The sequence below is a fragment of the Manis javanica genome, chromosome 4, assembly GCF_040802235.1.
Source record: "Manis javanica isolate MJ-LG chromosome 4, MJ_LKY, whole genome shotgun sequence".
In the NCBI taxonomy this organism is placed as follows: Eukaryota; Metazoa; Chordata; class Mammalia; order Pholidota; family Manidae; genus Manis; species Manis javanica.
In genome coordinates, this window is record NC_133159.1 from 163,226,626 (window position 1) to 163,244,035 (window position 17,410).

At 53.6% G+C, this 17,410-nt stretch overlaps 2 protein-coding genes across 12 annotated transcripts in view; one reads left to right on the plus strand and one right to left on the minus strand.

The window, feature by feature from the left end:
* The window catches only part of TMUB2 (transmembrane and ubiquitin like domain containing 2), a 4,085-nt gene extending 209 nt beyond the window's left edge, over positions 1 to 3,876 (plus strand). For 2 of the 5 annotated variants that reach the window (XM_017680919.3, XM_017680918.3), the window contains exons 2-3: positions 1,836 to 2,402; positions 2,640 to 3,876. In XM_017680919.3, coding sequence (XP_017536408.1) covers positions 1,861 to 2,402; positions 2,640 to 3,006 — 909 coding nt within the window. In that variant the 5' untranslated portion in view covers positions 1,836 to 1,860 and the 3' untranslated portion in view covers positions 3,007 to 3,876. Of the gene's footprint in view, positions 1 to 9; positions 579 to 1,835; positions 2,403 to 2,639 lie in introns of those variants that run through there. The other 3 variants (XM_017680920.3, XM_017680921.3, XM_017680917.3) reach the window with 3 other exon arrangements.
* Positions 3,877 to 3,954: 78 nt separating this feature from the next.
* ATXN7L3 (ataxin 7 like 3) lies at positions 3,955 to 11,509 on the minus strand. 7 transcript variants are annotated; one of them, XM_036997077.2, is made up of 13 exons: positions 11,300 to 11,503; positions 9,830 to 9,940; positions 9,408 to 9,540; positions 9,034 to 9,205; positions 8,750 to 8,847; positions 8,554 to 8,576; positions 8,192 to 8,258; positions 7,958 to 8,043; positions 7,583 to 7,651; positions 7,267 to 7,310; positions 6,920 to 6,991; positions 6,670 to 6,827; positions 3,955 to 6,559 (listed from the first exon to the last, which is right to left on the minus strand). In XM_036997077.2, exons 2-13 carry the CDS (start codon positions 9,878 to 9,880, stop codon positions 6,411 to 6,413), a joined length of 1,122 nt encoding a protein of 373 aa, XP_036852972.1. In that variant the 5' UTR covers positions 9,881 to 9,940; positions 11,300 to 11,503; the 3' UTR covers positions 3,955 to 6,410. The 7 variants fall into 7 exon arrangements, with proteins under 7 accessions (XP_036852972.1, XP_036852976.1, XP_036852977.1 ...); XM_036997081.2 differs by having other exon boundaries at positions 8,192 to 8,237; positions 11,300 to 11,500; XM_036997082.2 differs by having other exon boundaries at positions 7,958 to 7,986; positions 11,300 to 11,494.
* Between the last annotated feature and the right edge of the window lie 5,901 nt (positions 11,510 to 17,410).

Consider the following 17,410-nt stretch of genomic DNA (forward strand, 5'->3'; position numbering starts at 1 on the left):
TCCCCCTTTAATTTCCCATAACTCCCCGGGTACTCAAGCCCCGCCCTCAGTCCCTCGGCCCCGCCCCGAAGTTTGAGGGGTGTGGATGGTTTGTGACCCCCCTCACCCGACTCTACTGCTAACGGGCTAGGAGAACTGGGCTTAGGCACGGCGGTCGGGACCTGGCAGCCTTTCGGCTCGGGGGGGCCCACGGACCTCTCTCCAGCGCCGCGAGAATAGGACCGCCCAAACATCGAGCCTTCGTCTCAAAAAAGACGGGGCGGGGACCCCTCCTCACCGCGCGATCAGGGTTGCTCACAGGTAGAGAAGAGAGCAAAGGCCTCTGAGGCGGAAGGCTTGGGGTCCGCCCGGCTCTTGCCCACGAAACTTCCCTGTGCCAGTTGTTTTCGCCTCTGTTTGCTGCCGTTTCTTTTTCTGTAAATTAGGGTTAATGACATTAACCTTACCATCAGGGGTTAGTTGTGGGAGTGATAAATAATTGGTACCATTTATTTATTGAACAATTTGCAATGTGCCAGACACTGTGCTAAGTATTTTGCTTCAATGATTTCTCGTCATCTTCAAAACAACCTTGTGAGGTAGGTACTATTTTTAAGCCCATTTTACTGATGAAAACGGTGAGGCTCTGACAAAGTTATCCTAGGTTAGAGCTAGTAAAGACCAGGATTATGATGAGTTGTTTTTGTTTTGTATTCTGACTTCAGGACCCATGTACTAAATAAGGATGTTGAAATTATTCAGATGTTGATATGTTCCATAAATATCCTTTGAGCAACTACTATGACATGCTGGGCAATGTAGCACATAGGGAAATACATGTGATCCTTGCCTTCCAGGAGTCTAGTGGAGAAAGATGGACAGGTAGATAAGTATAATGAAGTTTTATAGGTGCTTTGAGAATAGTCTGGTAATGATAATCATCAGACTGGCTTTGCCCAGGGACAGCTGTGAAAGCAGCAGATTCTCCAAGGAAAAGAGTAGGTACTCCAAGGAGCAAGCTGAGGTCCTTCCTGCCTTTCTAAGAAACTGCTGAGGGAGAGCCTACACAATACCAGAAGAGAGATTGTGTTGTGGATTGTGAGAGCTATTTGGGAATCTTCCAAATCAGTTCCACTCAGGTAGTGGTTTTGCAGTTGTGAGCCTATGGTGATCTAGCAAAATGGTGTTTTGGTGTCTGTTCTACCTCAATCCCCAGGGCTTGCCAGAAGAGTTTCAGAGGAGGCAGATACAATGCCTGCTGGATAGTGCCTTTTGATGGCCCCAACAGAGTTGCCCTTTTGGGGTGGTCTGGCTCTACTTTTGAAGATAAATTTTCTTTGGCTCTTGACATCTGGACCTAGATATGTGACCACGAATGAGAGTTCACATAAGACAATCTGATAAGAGTGGCTGCACTGTGTCTCCAAAGAGGCCCCAAAATAAATTATTCTAGGCCTTTTGGTCTCTCGGAGGTCACCTTGGAGATCTCCTCCGGGGGGCATAGTTGCTTGATCGAATGTTAGACATCCTAGAGAAGCACATGTTTTCCCCTCACCTACCAAAACGGCAACAACAATAGCAGCGGGCCGCAAAGCTGTAACATCCATGCTCACTGGGGGTTTGGAATGTGAGAGAGGAAGGGTGGGGGACCTGAAAGCTAGTGTTTCACAACAGAGGCAGAGGGTAAGTCCTTAGCTTGAGGTTGGGGGTCCAGAGTTAGGAGGGGTTTGTTCCTTGTTCTATAGGACACTGAATTCCATTTTCTTTCAGGGCTGAGTCAGTTAGAACCTAAACAAACTAGGAACCTTGTTGCCACGCCACATGCCCTGCTCATGCTATCCCCTTTGTTCCTGCAGCTTGGACCCAGTCAGCAGCCAGGCCATGGAACTCTCTGATGTCACTCTCATTGAGGGTGTGGGTAACGAGGTGACTGTTGTGGCAGGTGTGGTGGTGCTGATTCTAGCCTTGGTCCTAGCTTGGCTCTCTACCTACGTAGCAGACAGCAGTAGCAACCAGCTCCTGGGCACTATTGTGTCAGCTGGTGACACATCCGTCCTCCACCTGGGGCATGTGGACCGTCTGGTGGCAGGCCAAGGCACCCCAGAGCCAACTGAACTCCCCCATCCATCAGAGGGTAATGATGAGAAGGCTGAAGAGGCTGGCGAAGGTGGGGGAGACTCCACAGGGGAGCTTGGAGCTGGGGTTGGTGTTGAGCCCAGCCTTGAGCATCTGCTTGACATCCAAGGTCTGCCCAAAAGACAAGTGGGCCCAGAGAGCAGCAGTCCAGAGGCACCCCTGCGATCTGAGGATAGCACCTGCCTCCCTCCCAGCCACAGCCTCATCAATGTGCGGCTCAAATTCCTCAATGACACCGAGGAGCTGGCTGTGGCCAGGCCTGAGGATACTGTGGGTGCCTTGAAGAGGTGAGTGGGCTGGAAAGTGGGAGACTGCTCATAATCCATGCCCTCAGCCCTTGGTCACCTCTGAGGAGACATGGGAGCAGCAGGGAAGTGTCAGTCCAGCCCCTACTAGGGGTGGGCAGGGTACTTCCTTAGAAACCCACCTTCAATTTTCTGGTTACGCTGCTTTGTTAGTCCAGGTCTGTCTGCCTTCTCATTCCTCCCCCTCTGCCTTTCCTTCTATCTCTTCTATCCTTACAGTAAATACTTCCCTGGACAAGAGAGCCAGATGAAACTGATCTACCAGGGCCGCCTGCTGCAGGACCCAGCCCGCACCCTGCGTTCCCTGAACATTACTGACAACTGTGTGATTCACTGCCACCGCTCACCACCAGGGTCAGCTGTTCCAGGCCCCTCAGCTTCCCTGGCCCCCTCCTCGGCCACTGAGCCACCCAGCCTTGGCGTCAGTGTGGGCAGCCTCATGGTGCCTGTGTTTGTGGTGCTGTTGGGTGTGGTCTGGTACTTTCGTATCAATTACCGCCATTTCTTCACAGCACCTGCCACTGTTTCCCTGGTGGGGGTCACTGTCTTCTTCAGCTTCCTAGTATTTGGGATGTATGGACGATAAGAACACTGGGAGAATATGAAAGGCATGGTCTTCCTCCTTTATGGCCTCCCCCGTTCCTGCCAGAGCTGGGCCCAAGGGCCTGGGAGGGAGGGGTGGAAAGGATGTGGTGTGTCCTCCATGGGGCATTGGAGGCAGGTATGGGGCCTCCCCTTCACTTCCATGAGGGTAGGGACATCCCCTCTGTGTAAGCACAACTCAGGTAGAAACAAAGATGTCATCTTCCTTCACTTTTAGGGCTCTGAAGTTCAGCATCGAGTTGGTGACCCAGCTCATTGGGGAGCCTGGGCTCTGAGGATTCCCTCCCAGCTGTGGGCCTAGCTCTTCCCATTGTCCTGCATGTTTGCCTCTCAGCACCCAGGGCTGCCTGCTAGGGCAGCTCATCACGGCCCCAGCCATACTTCTGTGGGGAGCCTGGAGCATCTCCAGTTCCTTAGGGGAATATCCATCTCGAGATTAAAATCACACAGGCAGGAATGAAGTTTGTGTCAGCTTTCCCTATAGGCACCTTGGCACCTCTGCCTTCTCCTTCCTCCACCCCTGTAGCAGGATAGGGTGTTCTTCACATTCTGGACAATTTCCAGTGTTCTTTTTTCAAAGCACTTTGCTTTTTTTTTTAATAGACCTTTATAGAGCTCAGTGAGGAAGAGGGTGGGGCACAAGCCAAGCCCCCAGCATTGGGAGAGGCCAGGCCACAGCTGCTGCTAACCCTAGGCCTAAGGCTGAGCTCTGGCCTTAAGCCAGTGTCCTACCCTGCCCAGCTCCAAGGACTAGCTCTGGGTATGGAGCACAGGGCCCCAGGCTCTTGCCTCTGGAACTCCTGGATGGAGGGTTAGTGTCTGTAGCTGAATAAAGTTACATTTTGTGGCTGTGGATCCTCTTTCTGTGACATTGAGAGAATGTCTTTGCTCTGTCCTCAGCAACAAGATAATGAGGGTGGGTAGGCCAGGCTACCAACAGGAGATGCATTTTATTTACACCAGCAGCCATGGGGGCAGGGGAAATACACAGCATTTACAAAGTTAGCTACCTGTACAGGATGGATTACATATGCAAAAATAAAAATCTCAAAAGACCACAGGACAGCGTGAGCCCCACCCCCCTCCCCCAATGACCCCAGCATGCGGTAATGCCAGGCGGGTGGCCCCTGGGCATGCGGGGGGGAGTGATGCATGGAAGGAAAAGCCACCGGCCATGGAAATTAGTACAGAACCCCCCCCCAACACACACTCAGACACATGATAGGATACAGGGTGGACAACACCTAGCCAGGGTGGGAAGGATGGGACTTGAAGCCCACACAGCCTGCTGGGGAGAGGGGAGATCCTAGCCCGTTCAACTACATGGTAGAGGGGCACACTCTCCCTGAAAGGAAAGGATTTTGTTTCCTCAGGGTCCCTGCTGGACCAAGCCCATCCCTTACCCAGCCTAGGTAGGGGGCTCTGCCCTGAGGGCGGGCCAAGGAACAATGGGGAAGTGGATGTGGACAAACCAGTTCCCAAACTACTTCCCACTTCTCCCTCCTCCAATCAGAAGGGAGAAAGGGAGAGGCCAGAGGGGAAAGGGTTTATTAGGGCCTGAGCTGCGCTGCCTCTCAGAAGGGAGGCAGGCCTGGCCTTCCTCCCTTCACCTTCAACCCACTCCCAAGACTTCATTTGGAAGCAGGCTGGAGGCTGGCTGAGATCCTCCTTTCCCTCTGGCTTCCCCTTAAGAGGGGGAAGACTGTGGAGGGTCAAGAACAAGAGGAGCCCAGGCCTCAGGATTTATTCTAACTCCTGCCAGAATTGGCTTTTTTAAAAAATAATCACAATTCTTGGGTTAAAAACCAATTTGTAACCAGACACTAGCCACAATCAGAATCACCCCAGGGGGAGATTGGGGTTCCCTGGACTGGGTTACTACAGCCCCATCTCTGTTGTTTCCTTAGTCCTCTAGGGATTCAGTCAGTCCAACCAGTCCTGGGTACTAGCTACCCAAATGTGGGATGGCTCCTTGGAGGAGGGCAGGGGACACATCCAGCAAGTACCAGAGAACATGGCTCAGGGTCAACTCCATCTGTCAGTAAGCTCTGCTCCCAACCGAGGCTGCAGTCCTCTAGCTTGGCTCCTGGGATGGTGCCCACATGGAGGTGGGATGCTACATCTCTTCCAGATGTAAACCAGGCAGGTGGGCACACTGGCATGACGGTCCCACAGTGGGGCAATGCCTAGGCATGACACCCCTCCCCCTCCACTGACAGCACAGAGATCTCTCTCTCTTCCCACTCCACTCCTAGGAAAGGGGGAGAGGTAATAGATAGGATTTTCCTCAGAGCCCCAAACCACAAGTAGAGAATAAATAACTTAAAAGCAGCTAAGGAAGGGGAAATGGCAGGCTTTGGAGGCAGGAGCATTTAGAGAGGAACCGAAGCTGGTCAAGGTGAAAGGGGGATGACAAGCAGCAGTTGGGAACTTGGGCTGCCCTGGTAGGGCAGTGGGGCAGGGTAGGCAGGAGGAACATGGGGCCACCCCAGGAGGGTGAGGCTGGGCCCCTTCCTGGGGCAGGGAATGAGGTAAGAAAACATTTCAAATAAAGCAGCACCGTTCCCTCTCACCTTGGGGCCCCATTCCTCACCAGCTCTGGGTAAGGGAGGAAAGGTAGGGGGGAGTCATTTTGATATACAGCTTCCTCTCCCTACCCTACCCTTGCCCATTCCTGGAAGCTGTAGAGGCTGGAGGCCCTTTCCTGGCACCCAACAACAAAAGGACAGCTCCTGCTGCCAAGGAGGCCCATGGGGACTGAGGGGAAAGGGCTGCCCCTGTGAGGGGCAGGGAAGGCAGCGGCAATTCCGGACACCCACCTCAGCAGACAGCTCACTGTGCCTGCTTACCCCCGGGATTGGGGGTATTTGATAGGATTTTGCACATAGACAGGACATACCCAGCCCTGCCCCTCAGCTCCAAGCACCGGACCCATTCACAGTGCTGAGGGCAGCTGGGGGAGACCCCCTCCAGGCTCAGCTTCCAAACCACAGCCTCCCGGGTAGCCACAATGCTCCTCGGCAGGGCTTATAGTCCAGTTCCTGGGGTGGTAGGCAGGCAGTGCCCTGGCACAGTGCCCAGGTCAGGCCCCTGGCCTAGCTGGACATCCAGTAACTCACAGAATAAATAGGAAAACCGCCTCCCCACCAAACTTATGTCCAAGGCATAACATGTCCAGGTCTGAGTCCCGCATGCCGAGGGATCGTGCTCCATCGCAGAGGACACCGACACCCCCCAGGGGTGCACAACTGGATCCTCTGCCTGCCTCGCCCACCAAGCTTTCCAAGCCCAAACCCCCAACAGCTGTCCATTTGCCAGGCTCTGCCACCTGGGTGGGGGTTGGGAGAGAGGGCTCTGCTCAGCCAAAGGCTATTCCTTGCACCCAAGTCAGTTGATGTCATCATAGATGCTGGGCGTTGGGGGTGCCGGTGGCTTTGGCTTCTTCTTCTTGTTGGAGCCCAGGCTGGAGGCAGTCCCTACCAGGCTCAGATGGGATTTCTTTTTCTTAGTTTTCCGTGACTCAGAGCTGTTGGTACCTGAAGAGAAAGAGGCACAAAGGTGAGGATTGGGTTCTGGCAAAAGAACACAAGGTGCCAATTCCTTTGCTTCGGACAAAGAGACTCTGGAGCCCAGTTGAATCACCTACCTAGACCCCATCCCTGATTCTCACTCGTCTTGGAAGAGCCTGAATCAGAGGGAGAGAGATCAGAGGAGCCGTCCCACTGAAGCCGGCTGATCAGGGCCTGGCTGTCAGTCATGTCAAAGCTGTCATTATCCAAGGAACTCTCGACCTCTGGGAGGACGCTGGAAAAGTGAGGGGCCAAAGAAGGGCTTTAGGAATACCAATCACTGTCCCAAACTTCCACAATATATCACCCTTCTCAGAGGTCACTTACGCTGAGGGTCCGAGGAAGTAAATCCGCACAGCTCGCCGCTGCTCATCTGTGTGCTGGGGGCACCGCAGGGACCTGGTGGGGAAGAGAATTACCAGACCCTGACGAGGCAGGAAGGCTCTGAGGAACTCAGGTGAAGCCCCTCCCCTCAGCAGAGGCAGAAGGGATTGACACAGACAGGGAAGGGATGAAGAGAGCCTCCAGATTGTGACCTAAGGCCTGACCGTTAAAGGAGGGAAGGGGAGGGAAAGGCTGGGAGTGCCACTGCTCAAGTCCAGGGATACTCCTGACCCATGCCAGGGTGAGTGTGCAGGAGGGCCCCTGACCCCCTTTCTAGGTTCTGAGCTCACCTTGTGCACATCTTCTTGGTGTGTTCAGAAATCACCCCACATTGCTGGAAAAGGAATATAAGCTGAAAGGAGGGATGGAGGGGAACCTACTCTAGACCCTAGTTATTCTCTTCTGTACAAATGCTAGATTGCACAAGCAGAAATGGCCCCAAGGTGTCCAGAGCTGACAGTCCCAGGCCACCATTGGCCAGGAAACCTAAATCCAGAGAGACAGCAGCTGTATGGCCCTGACTGCTACATCAACTTCCTCCAGGGCTTTGACCACTGTTGTGGCTCCAGCCCACTCCCCAGGGCCTCCTCTTCCCTGGTCCCTCACCGTGGTGAGCAGGCTACGAAGCTCCTCTGGCCCCAGGGTCTCATAGCTGATCCCAGCTGAGTTGTTATACTGGGAGAGAACCAGAAGTACAGGTTAGAGAAGGGGCAGCCAAAGAAGGGGGATGGGGTAAGGTGGGGGTGAGGAATCAGTCCCTCTCATCCCTTTGTAAAGAAGACCTTAGGACTGCCCAGCAGTTTTCCAATGAGTCTTTCCATCCCACCTGCACATGGATAAGGCCCAGAAAGAACATAAATATCCAAGACCTAAGTACCCCATCCAGTGCTATGTTTGGCAGCATTCTGACCCATCTGTCCAAATCCCACCCACCCACAACCAGGAAACTAAGGGAACCTAAGAAGGCCAGTCTCTACTCACCTTAAAAGGATCCGAATTGCTAAGTTCCCCTGAAGAAGAAAAAAGAAGGGGAAGGGTGTTTGATGCAGAGGTACAGACAGAGAACCCTGAAAATAACCAGAGAGGAAGTGGGGGTGACAGAACGATAACAGGCCCTCCCTCAATAGCCCTGTCACCCAAGCTCCCTACCTCCACCCCACAGCGATTCCCCAAAGACACAGCTACGAGCAAACCCATTGTTCCAGCTCCACTTACCATTTTTGTGTTTTAAAGACTTGGATCTTCGAGGGGAATTGGGGTTCTGGAATGGGAGATACCATAGCTTTGGGGAAAGGGTAACGATAAGGGGGAGCCGAGAACCCAGGGAAGGAAAAAAGATTTGACAAAGAAATATCCTCAAATTCCTATTCTTCCTCCCCTCTCTACCCATATTCCCTCTTCCCCCATTCCCTCAAGGCCTCTGCTTCCCTCCTGCCCACCAGACACCCTTGCCTCAAAACCCGGAAAGATACCCAGTGACCTCAGACTTGAGTCAAGATACCGGAGGACTCCCTGCCCAAAGGGGAGGGTATCTGTCCTTCACCCAAATTTCCCTCATGCTTGCCCCCAGCTCTCACCTTGTCTGATTTTCTCTTCTTGGCTGTGTAGGACAAAGGATAAAGGGCAGGATCACTTTAAATTCTCAATCTAAGGGCACCTAAAGGAAAGTGCAAAGCTACACTCCCCCCAAACTCAAGATAAGAACTTGTGACTGTTTCATAACCAATTCCTGCTTGCCCACCTCATCCCAATGCTCCCCAAATCCCCAAACACCTTTCTTCTCTGAGCCGTAAGACCAGTCGTTGTCATTGATGTCATCGTTATCCTCTTGGTCACTCTCAGACTTGTTCATATTGTTGCTATTGGCAATCCTGCCAAGGGTAGGAAAGAAAGAATCAGGGTTGCCACCTCTCTCTGCCCCCAACTTTAAAGGTATAGGGGAGCATTTGGGGCCAAGCATGCCCACTCTCTATACCCTACAAATGCCCCAGGGGCCTACACCATGGTGCAGGCTGCAAAAGGTGAGCTCTGGTTCTAGTAGGGGGAGAAGCCCTCACCGGCGGTTGGCGATTCGGCTGCTGTTCCGACCCATTCCCAGGCACTTTTCCAGATGGGGAGCAAAGCGGGAGGCAGCAATGCTGCGGCTGCAATTGGGGCAGACACACTCCTTGCTCTTCCACTGGTTGAAAACCTGTCCAAAGATGTCCAACCCCGGCTGGTCCACGATCTCTGGGGACAGGAGAGGCGTGGCGATCAGGGCAGGCAGGAGACCCTCACCTCTTGTTCCCACCCGTGGCCCATGGCCTATCCAAACCCCCTGCCTAAGCTCACGGGAGCTCCAGGCTCTACATCTGGTCCAATTTCCAGAGAAGAAATCTCCAAGTACTCCCAGGGCAAGGCTAGATTGCTCTCCTTCAATGCTGAAGCTCACCAAAATCCTTCATGCTATCAGGGTCTGTGTCGTCCAGGAAGAAGTAGCCACACTTGACAGCCCGGTGTACCTCAAAGCAGAATCCCAAACAGGAATCCTCGACCAGGTCCGCATATATCTCCTGAGCGATGGCCTGGGCCCAGGGGAGAATATCCATGGTCATGAGAGTCACAGCCCCCTGGACTGAGAGCAATTCTCACCAACCAAATCTCCTGCCAATTCGCTCTGGCCCAAAATAATGCTTTCTTTGCCATTTTCCCCATCTTGACTTTATGTTCTTTCTTCCAGATCCTTGGGCCTTTTCAGCTGGCTATTAAGGAACGAGGCTGACTACCCAAATTCCTCTTTGGCGTGGATGCTGGATATAGTGACGTAGAGACATCAAGAGAAAGAACTAGAGGCACACGTGGGGGAGCCCTCACCTCTAGTTTGCTGTTATCCAGGCCAGACAAAGACATTTCCTCCATTTTCATTTGTAAACTGTTGTGGAGACGGCGCTCTGACTGCTCATAGCACAGCGGGCGGCAACACGGCTGCACACATGGGAGTGGGGGTGTTGGTGTGAGTCCAAGACACCTCTAAAGACTGCCACCTCCCCTCTGTACCTCCAATGCCCAGAGCTTAATCCTGCCATCAGGATGTACCCTCCCCAAGGCCTAGGATCACTAAGTCTGGACGGTCCCTCAGGGCCTGAAACCAAAGGTGGCCTAGTACTTCCCAGGCCTGAACTCAAGGCCTGGACTCTACTGCCAATCAGGGTCTGCATCCATAGGAGGCAGCAGCTCACCCCAGCTCCCCAAAACTCAAACCCCTCTTCCATACCCATGGTGCAATGCAGCAGGAGGAGGAGAAGGAACTCTAAGGCCTGAAAGCAAAGCCACAGGGTGTGGCAAAGAACTGCACACACTCCTAAATACAACCCCCCCCCCCCCCACCGCCAGGCTCTCCTCAGAGTCACCTCTGCTTTCAGCCAGGATGTCCACTTGGGGGGGTACTGGTACCAGAAGTAGGAATGGCCCTAGGACCCTAACAACCTTCACACTGCTGTCTTCCGTTGAAATAAGCCTGCCACTACAGGAAGAGAGCAGAGCTCACAGGAACCTAGAGCTAAAGGGGCACTTCTAGCCACCATGAGCAAGTGAGGGTAGAGCCCAGTGGGATGGCATGCCAGGAGTGGGCACTCCCTTGGCCTGTTCTTCTCTCAGATAACCGCCCGCCCTCCCTCAGGACCAGCTCGGAAGTCTCTCCAAGAGCCCCAAAGTCCAGGAATCCCCACCAAAGGATTCAGAAATAGTGCCCACAGTCCTTGGGCCCTCTGAACGGTGGGTACGAGTTTTGAGGATCTGCTGGCGTAGAGTGGGGTGGGGACTGACAAATGAGCCAGGGGCACTGGGGAGGGTAGGAAGCCGGGCCTCAGCTCATCCCCCGTCCCTGCGGCACTGGTGCTGCATCATACCGACTGGGGGGAGGAGAGCCGAGCCGCCGGAGGCCAGCGCCGGTCCGGGACAGACCGATCCCTAGAGAGTGGGGCAGAGTGGGACGCGTCCCGGCTGCTCTCCTTCCCAGTCCGCTGACTGCCCTGGCCGGCCGGGGAGAGGAGTCCGGGAGGGTGTCTCTATTGTCCCGGGGGCTGGGGCCTGGCTCCCTAACAAAGGCCCCGCGCCCCCTCCCCGGCCGGCCCTGCCCCGCCCAAGGGGGACCCAGACAGGGGGAGAGCAGGGGGCCCCGGCCCGGCCGGGAAGCCGGGGGAAGCCGGGCGTTTCCGCGTCGGCCGGGGGGGGGGGGAGGGGAAGGGGCGCTGACCCAGACCTGGGGGGAGGGGGCCCAAGCCCCGCCTCGGGTCCCGCCCCCCGCAGGCCCCTCCCCCGTCCCCGTCTCCGTCCCGTACTCACCCCGCCCGGGGGGCCGCGCCGGGGCCCGGCGGCCTCTCAGGGCCGCGTCCTCCGGCGGCGGCGGCGGCGGCGGCTGCTCCGGAGCCCCATGTCCGTCGGTCCGTCCTCGCCTTTCCCCGGGGCCCGGGGCCCGGGGCCGGGGGGTCGGGCCGCCCCCCCGCTTCGCCGGCTCACCGGGCGGCCATGGCCCCTTCCCCTCCCTTCTCGTCCCGTCGCCGCCTCCTCCTCCTCCTCACCTCACCCCGCCCGCGCGCACTCCGCGCGCCGTCCGCGCGCCCCTCCCCCCGCCCCCCACTCCAGCCCGCCTCTCCCGGGCGGGGGGTGCGGCGCGAGCCCGGAGCGCGCGCGCGTGCCGCGACCGGAGGATGGATGGATGGAGCGAGCGAGAACGCGAGCGTGCGCGCGCGCGCCCCTCTCCCCCTCCCTCCGCGCGGGCGCGAGGCCAACCGCGAGCGCGCTCCAACCTCCTCCTCTTCCTCCTCCCGCCCCCCTCAACACCCCGCCCCCGCCCTCCCTTCCTCTTCCTTCTTTCGCTTTCGCGCGCCCAGCGACTGCTCGCGCCTGCTAGAAGGGCCCGAGCGCGTGCATCTGCCCCGCGGCCGCAGCTCGGCAGCATTTGCTCCAGGGGGCGGGGACCGGGCGGGGAGGAGGGGCGCCACGCCGCCGTCCAAAGTACCGGCGGACGGGGACGAGGGCGGGGAGATGGGCGAGGCCTTCAGGAGCTACCTTGGCCAATCGCTGTCCAGCCTTGGCCTAGCCGGCCCAATAGGATGGCAGTGGGCGGAGCGGCGTTCAAGGTGAGGTGCGCGGTGCGCTGGAGGCGGAGACGTTGTGCCGTCCCGGCCGGCTCTGGGGCGGGGGCAGCGGGTGGCGTCGAAAGAGAGCGCCGGCTCCCAGCCGATCCTGGGACGCCTTCCGGCCCAGGCTCCCCCGCCCTTCCCTCGGTGCTCCCGGCTCTTTCCCCTGACACCCCCAGCCCCGCCACCCCGGCATTTCCCTGAAGCGTGCAGCTACTTCTGTGAAGAGACCAGAGTTGAAATGGGGCCAGTTAGCACCTCAGGACGGAAAACGCATGGAGCCGAAAGGCTCGTCCCGAGTTTCCGTTTCCCCGTTTCTGGGCGGGTCTTATCCCACTCCTAGCCTGTGAACCACGAAGCGCCCGAGAGAGGAGGGTCCTCCGCTGAGCGGGGAGGCCGGGCTGTGCCCTTCTGAGCGGAGCGCCCTCCCCTCCCTCATCCTAATTTAGCACCCACACCTGCTGGCCTTCCTTCTTCTGGAACCCACGCTGGACCCTCTGCCCCTCAGCCTGCCTGCCTGGTACTGACCAGACACTTCCCAGACCCAGTGCTGCCCCCCTGGCTGTGCCCATGTCCGTGCGTTCTCACAGTGCCACTTCACCTTCTGGACGAAAAGTCCTTTCTCAGCCGCAGTAAATGCCTAGACTAGAGCTGCCATCTCGGTTACTCTCTGTGGGGACAAAGTGTGACAGACCCCTCCGATTAGAAGAGAAGATTAAACGAGGAAAGTTTTAAATACTTTGAGGCCATCACGGGCTCTTCAGTCTTCAGGAAACGTTTATTGAGATGATAGTCCTAAGTGGTAAATATCAGGAGGCAGTTCTGAATTTAAAAATTTGGGCTTTACAAATGAACTTGGGCAAATGAGCTCTCTGTTGCCTCTGTTTCCTCTTTTGTCACTGGGTATAATGATACTACCTGTCTTATTAGGTGGTTGTAAGGACTGACAAGTCAGTGCATGTGACACTCTTAGCTCAGGGTAAGTGCTCCATTAAGTCTTAGCTGTTACTTTTACAGTTCTCTGTAAAAATTCCTACCATGCATACATGCTAGGATGCAAAGATCAAGTAAGACAGTTGTCTTCCTCAAGAAGTTCACAATTTGTGAGCTGGACAGACATGTAGAAAAATATCTGCCAAGCAGTGTTATAAAAACAAGAGAAATATGCATAGGGGGCAGAGGTGGCCCAGAGGAGAGATGAGATGATGTAAGACAGTCAGGGAAGGCTTCTTGTAGTGAGAGATGTACTAGGTCAAGGTAGGACAAGAAGGCACTAGACACCCCAAACAGTAAGCTTTAGAAGTATGGTTCAGTCTGGGGACTGGCTGGAACATAGGAATTGGTGGGGAAATAGCAGGAAGTGAGCGAGTCAGACTATACAGAAGTAAAGGTGTGCTGAGGGATGCAGGCTTTAACCTAATAGGCCATGAGGAGTCCTCAAGGGGGATCATTTGACCAGACTTGAATTTTAAATAAGTCACTCTGGAATACCTTAGAAGCAGTAGGTTGTTTTTTTAAATTTAAGTATCATTGATACACAATCTTCTGAAGGTTTCAATTGAACAACATTGTGATTTCAACATTCACCTGTATTACAAAGTCCTCCCCCTCCCCCCATTGCAGTCACTGTCTATCAGTGTAGTAAGGTGCTATAGAGTCATTACTTGTCTTCTTCGTGCTGTACTGCCTTCCCTGTGACCCACCTATGTTGTGATTGAAAATTATAGTGACCCTTAAGCCCCTTCTCCCTCCCCACCCACTCTCCCCATCCCCTCCCTTTTGGTATCCACTAATCCCTTCTTGGAGACTCGGAGTCGGAAGCAGTAGGTTTTTATTATCAATTGAGGTGCGTGGGATAAAGGAGAAAAGCCCTGAAAACACCTTTAACCAAGATGAAGAGATGTGAGGATACCGGAGAATGACAAATTCAGTTTGGGATAGTTGGAGTTGCTGTGGGATCAGCTGGTGGAAACTCTCAGAAGGTGGTTGAGTCTTGAGAAACCTCCACAGTATTATCAGGAATTATCCACCCCAATGATGCTGTTGTTTCTAAATATGCCCAGTACATCCTACCCTGAGGAATTTATACTTGCCCAGGAAGCCTTTCTGTCTCCTCCCTATTTACCTAAATCCTTCTTCACTTTTCCGCTAGGGCCATCCTCACACCAAACTCCTTTACAAATGGATTAAACTACTCATTCAGCTCTTGGCCTGGGCTGCTCTGTGGTGGTGACCTCTGGGCATGTGCCCGGTCTCCACAGTTAGCACCAGTCAATAAACACTAAGGACTGCACTGGTCCAGGCTGCGGGTGAGGCCCTGGGGTTACCGCAACAAGCCAGAGAGACACACTGACTTTGTCCTAGTAGAACTTACAGTCCAGCAAAGCCTGATGTGGAAGAAACAAGACTGAGTGTGAAGGCATCCAGGTTGCGAGCTGCTGAAGAAACAAATGGCATAGAGATCTTTTTGTCAGGGGTTCATGGAAGCCCATTGCCCCCAAAGTGATCTTTTAAGTGGAGACCTGAATTAACCAGGCAGAGAGTGATGGGAACATTCTAGGCAGAGAGGAGGTTATGTGTATAGGCAGAGCATGCATAGGCCCTGGAGGAGTGTGTTGTGTTTGAGGCACAGATGGCTTGTGTAGCTGCAGTTGCGCCAGAGAGGCCAGCAGAGGCAACAGATCATCCAGGACCTTGTGGGCCATACTTACTCCCTCATTCAGTAAATGTTTCTTGACTGTCAAATGTATGCCAATCAATTTTAGGTGCTGAGATTACTGTAACAAACACAGATAAAGTGTCTGCTTGGAGAGAGAGACAATAACCAAGTAAACAGTTGCAGAAACAAGGAGATTTAGGAGGAGGCCTCTATAGAGAAAGTGGTCAGGGAAGACCTGTCTGTTAGGTGATATGTGAGCTGAAGCCTGAAGGATGAGAAAATCAGCAATTTGTAGAGTTAGGAGAACAGCATTTTGGGCAGAGAGAACAAATGCAAAGGCCTTGTGATAGGCATGTTTGAGGAACACAAGGGAGATCACTTGGCTGGTTCATTGTGAATGATTGGAAGAGGGGGGCCAGAGAATGTGGAAGAAGGGAAGCAGGAGCAAGGGCCTTGTTGGGCATGGGAAGCCATGGTAAATTTAAGTACAGAAGTCATCAGATTTATTTTTCAGACAACTTGCTGTGTGCAGAATGGACTGTAGGGGGCAAGAGTGTAGGCAGGAAGACCAGTTTTAGGAGGTTTTTGCAGAATTTGAGCAATGGCCTTGACTAGGACCTGGATGGCAGCAGTGAATAAGGGGAGGCAGATTTGAGAGAGACAGGAAGTGGAATGGACAGGTCTAGGTGTACAAATAGATGTGGAAGTGGAAGAGGGAGGGAGGAGTCATGGCTGATACCCTAGTTTCTACATTGAGTGATGGTCATTTTGGGCGTAGAGGTATAAGATGCCTTCAAGATATCCCAGAGTATACTCAAAAGTCAACACAGGTCTATAGCTTGGGAAGAATGATCTCTGCAGATAACCACATTTTGGAATGGTAACCTATGGGTGACAACTGGAAGTTCATAGGGCAACATGAACACTTAGGATAGAATGAGGAGGAGGAGCCCATGCCATTAAAGTAGACCAAGATGTCAAGAGACAGGTGTCCCCTGGATGTAATGATGAACATTACATAGGTGGTAACCTTAGAGAATCCCCCCAGGGGAAGTGGTGAGTGGGAGATGAGGAAGTGGGAGACCATGAGAAGCAAAGGGCTTTTCAGCAGTTCAGCAAAAATAGAAGAATGTGGGATTGAGGAAGAGCCCTTGAAGGAAGCCTAGATCTTCAGCCTTTGGTGGTTCCAGGAACCCAGCCCGGGCTTGTGCACGGAAGGCTGTCTTCCTTAACCAGAATCATCTAGGCCCAGCCTGCTTCCCATCAGATGTCTGAGAGGCGTCAGGAAGTCATCCCTAACCCTAGGTTATGGCTGAGGGTTCAAGGTGGGAGGTGACCCCAACTCTCAGTAAGCCCTGCATGACCAGAGTGAACCCCTGACCCTAAAAGTTTATCACTCCTATTTTTCAAGGCAGTGCACTCTGGGAGAAAATAATGTAGCTGTTCTCCAAATTCTCACTCAGAGTCTTTAGTATGTCTGACTACCCAAAGTGAACAATTGAGAAAGTCCAAGAACAGTAGCGCATAACAATGTGAAGAGTAGGTTGCTTGTGGGGTCTTCAGGAAAGAAGGGGCAAACAAGCTGGCTTCAAGTGTCTTTCCACACTGAACCTGTTGGGTCTCCCCTGCACCCTGCCCTTCATTGATTCCAGTGACCACACAGCAGTCAAACCTTTGTTTTTCACTTTATTGTACAAAAAAAGGGAAAACAAAACTTCCACAGTTGACCTTAAGCTTAGGCAGACACCTCTAAGCCACTCCCTCCCACCTCCCATGATACAAATTCAGGTTGTGGTGGTTGTTGAAACCTACAAAAATCACTCCTTAAATATTAGAAAAAAAAGGGAGGGGGAGCAGATGTCCTCCCACCCCAGCCATTCCATCCCAGTGCCAAAATGCACTCAGAGTGACCTCTTACAGTACCAACACTCCCATCCCCACAGCCCTGTTCATACTGTAAGAATTTTTCACTTTTTAAAACGGGGGGAAAAAGTGCCCCAAAGTTGTTTTTAAATGAAAACACATTCCACTAAAGCACAACAGTGCAGGGGCACCCAAATAGGGAAATGGGTTCTTTGCAGGGGCTCTTGGTTAGAAACAGAACCTATGAACCCCTATACCAGGGTCATGACAAAGGAAGGGGAGTGGGAATGGAGGGTCCCTTTCCCCACCCCAGCACCATGTCAGAGGCAAAGCTGACTGTTTGCCTTTCATTGGGAGCAGGACTCCTTTCCCACCCCTCCTCCTAGGCAGAGTTCCCACTCTTCCCCCAACCTTTGGCTTTCATTCAGAGCGGGAAGGTGGAAAAGCACCAAGCCACAATTAAATAGGTCACTGACATGATTAGAAAAAAAAAAAGCCAAAATTTAATAAAAAAACAAACAAAAATCCAATCCAGACAAGGTGGCTTGGCTTATGATTCTAAGAAAGCGGGGCACCAAAAACTTGGGGATGGCTGGGGAAGGTTAGAGAACGAGCTGCAGAAGCCGCTTTTGCAAACACCTTCCCCAGCTGTATTACGGGTGGGTAGGGGAGCAGACCTGAGAAATCAAAGGAAATGGGGGTGGGGTGCTGGAGGATATGGGGAAGAGGCAGGAGGGACGTGTAAGTGAAGAGCTTCCAACACATTTCTTGAAACCCAGGTTCTGAGCCCAG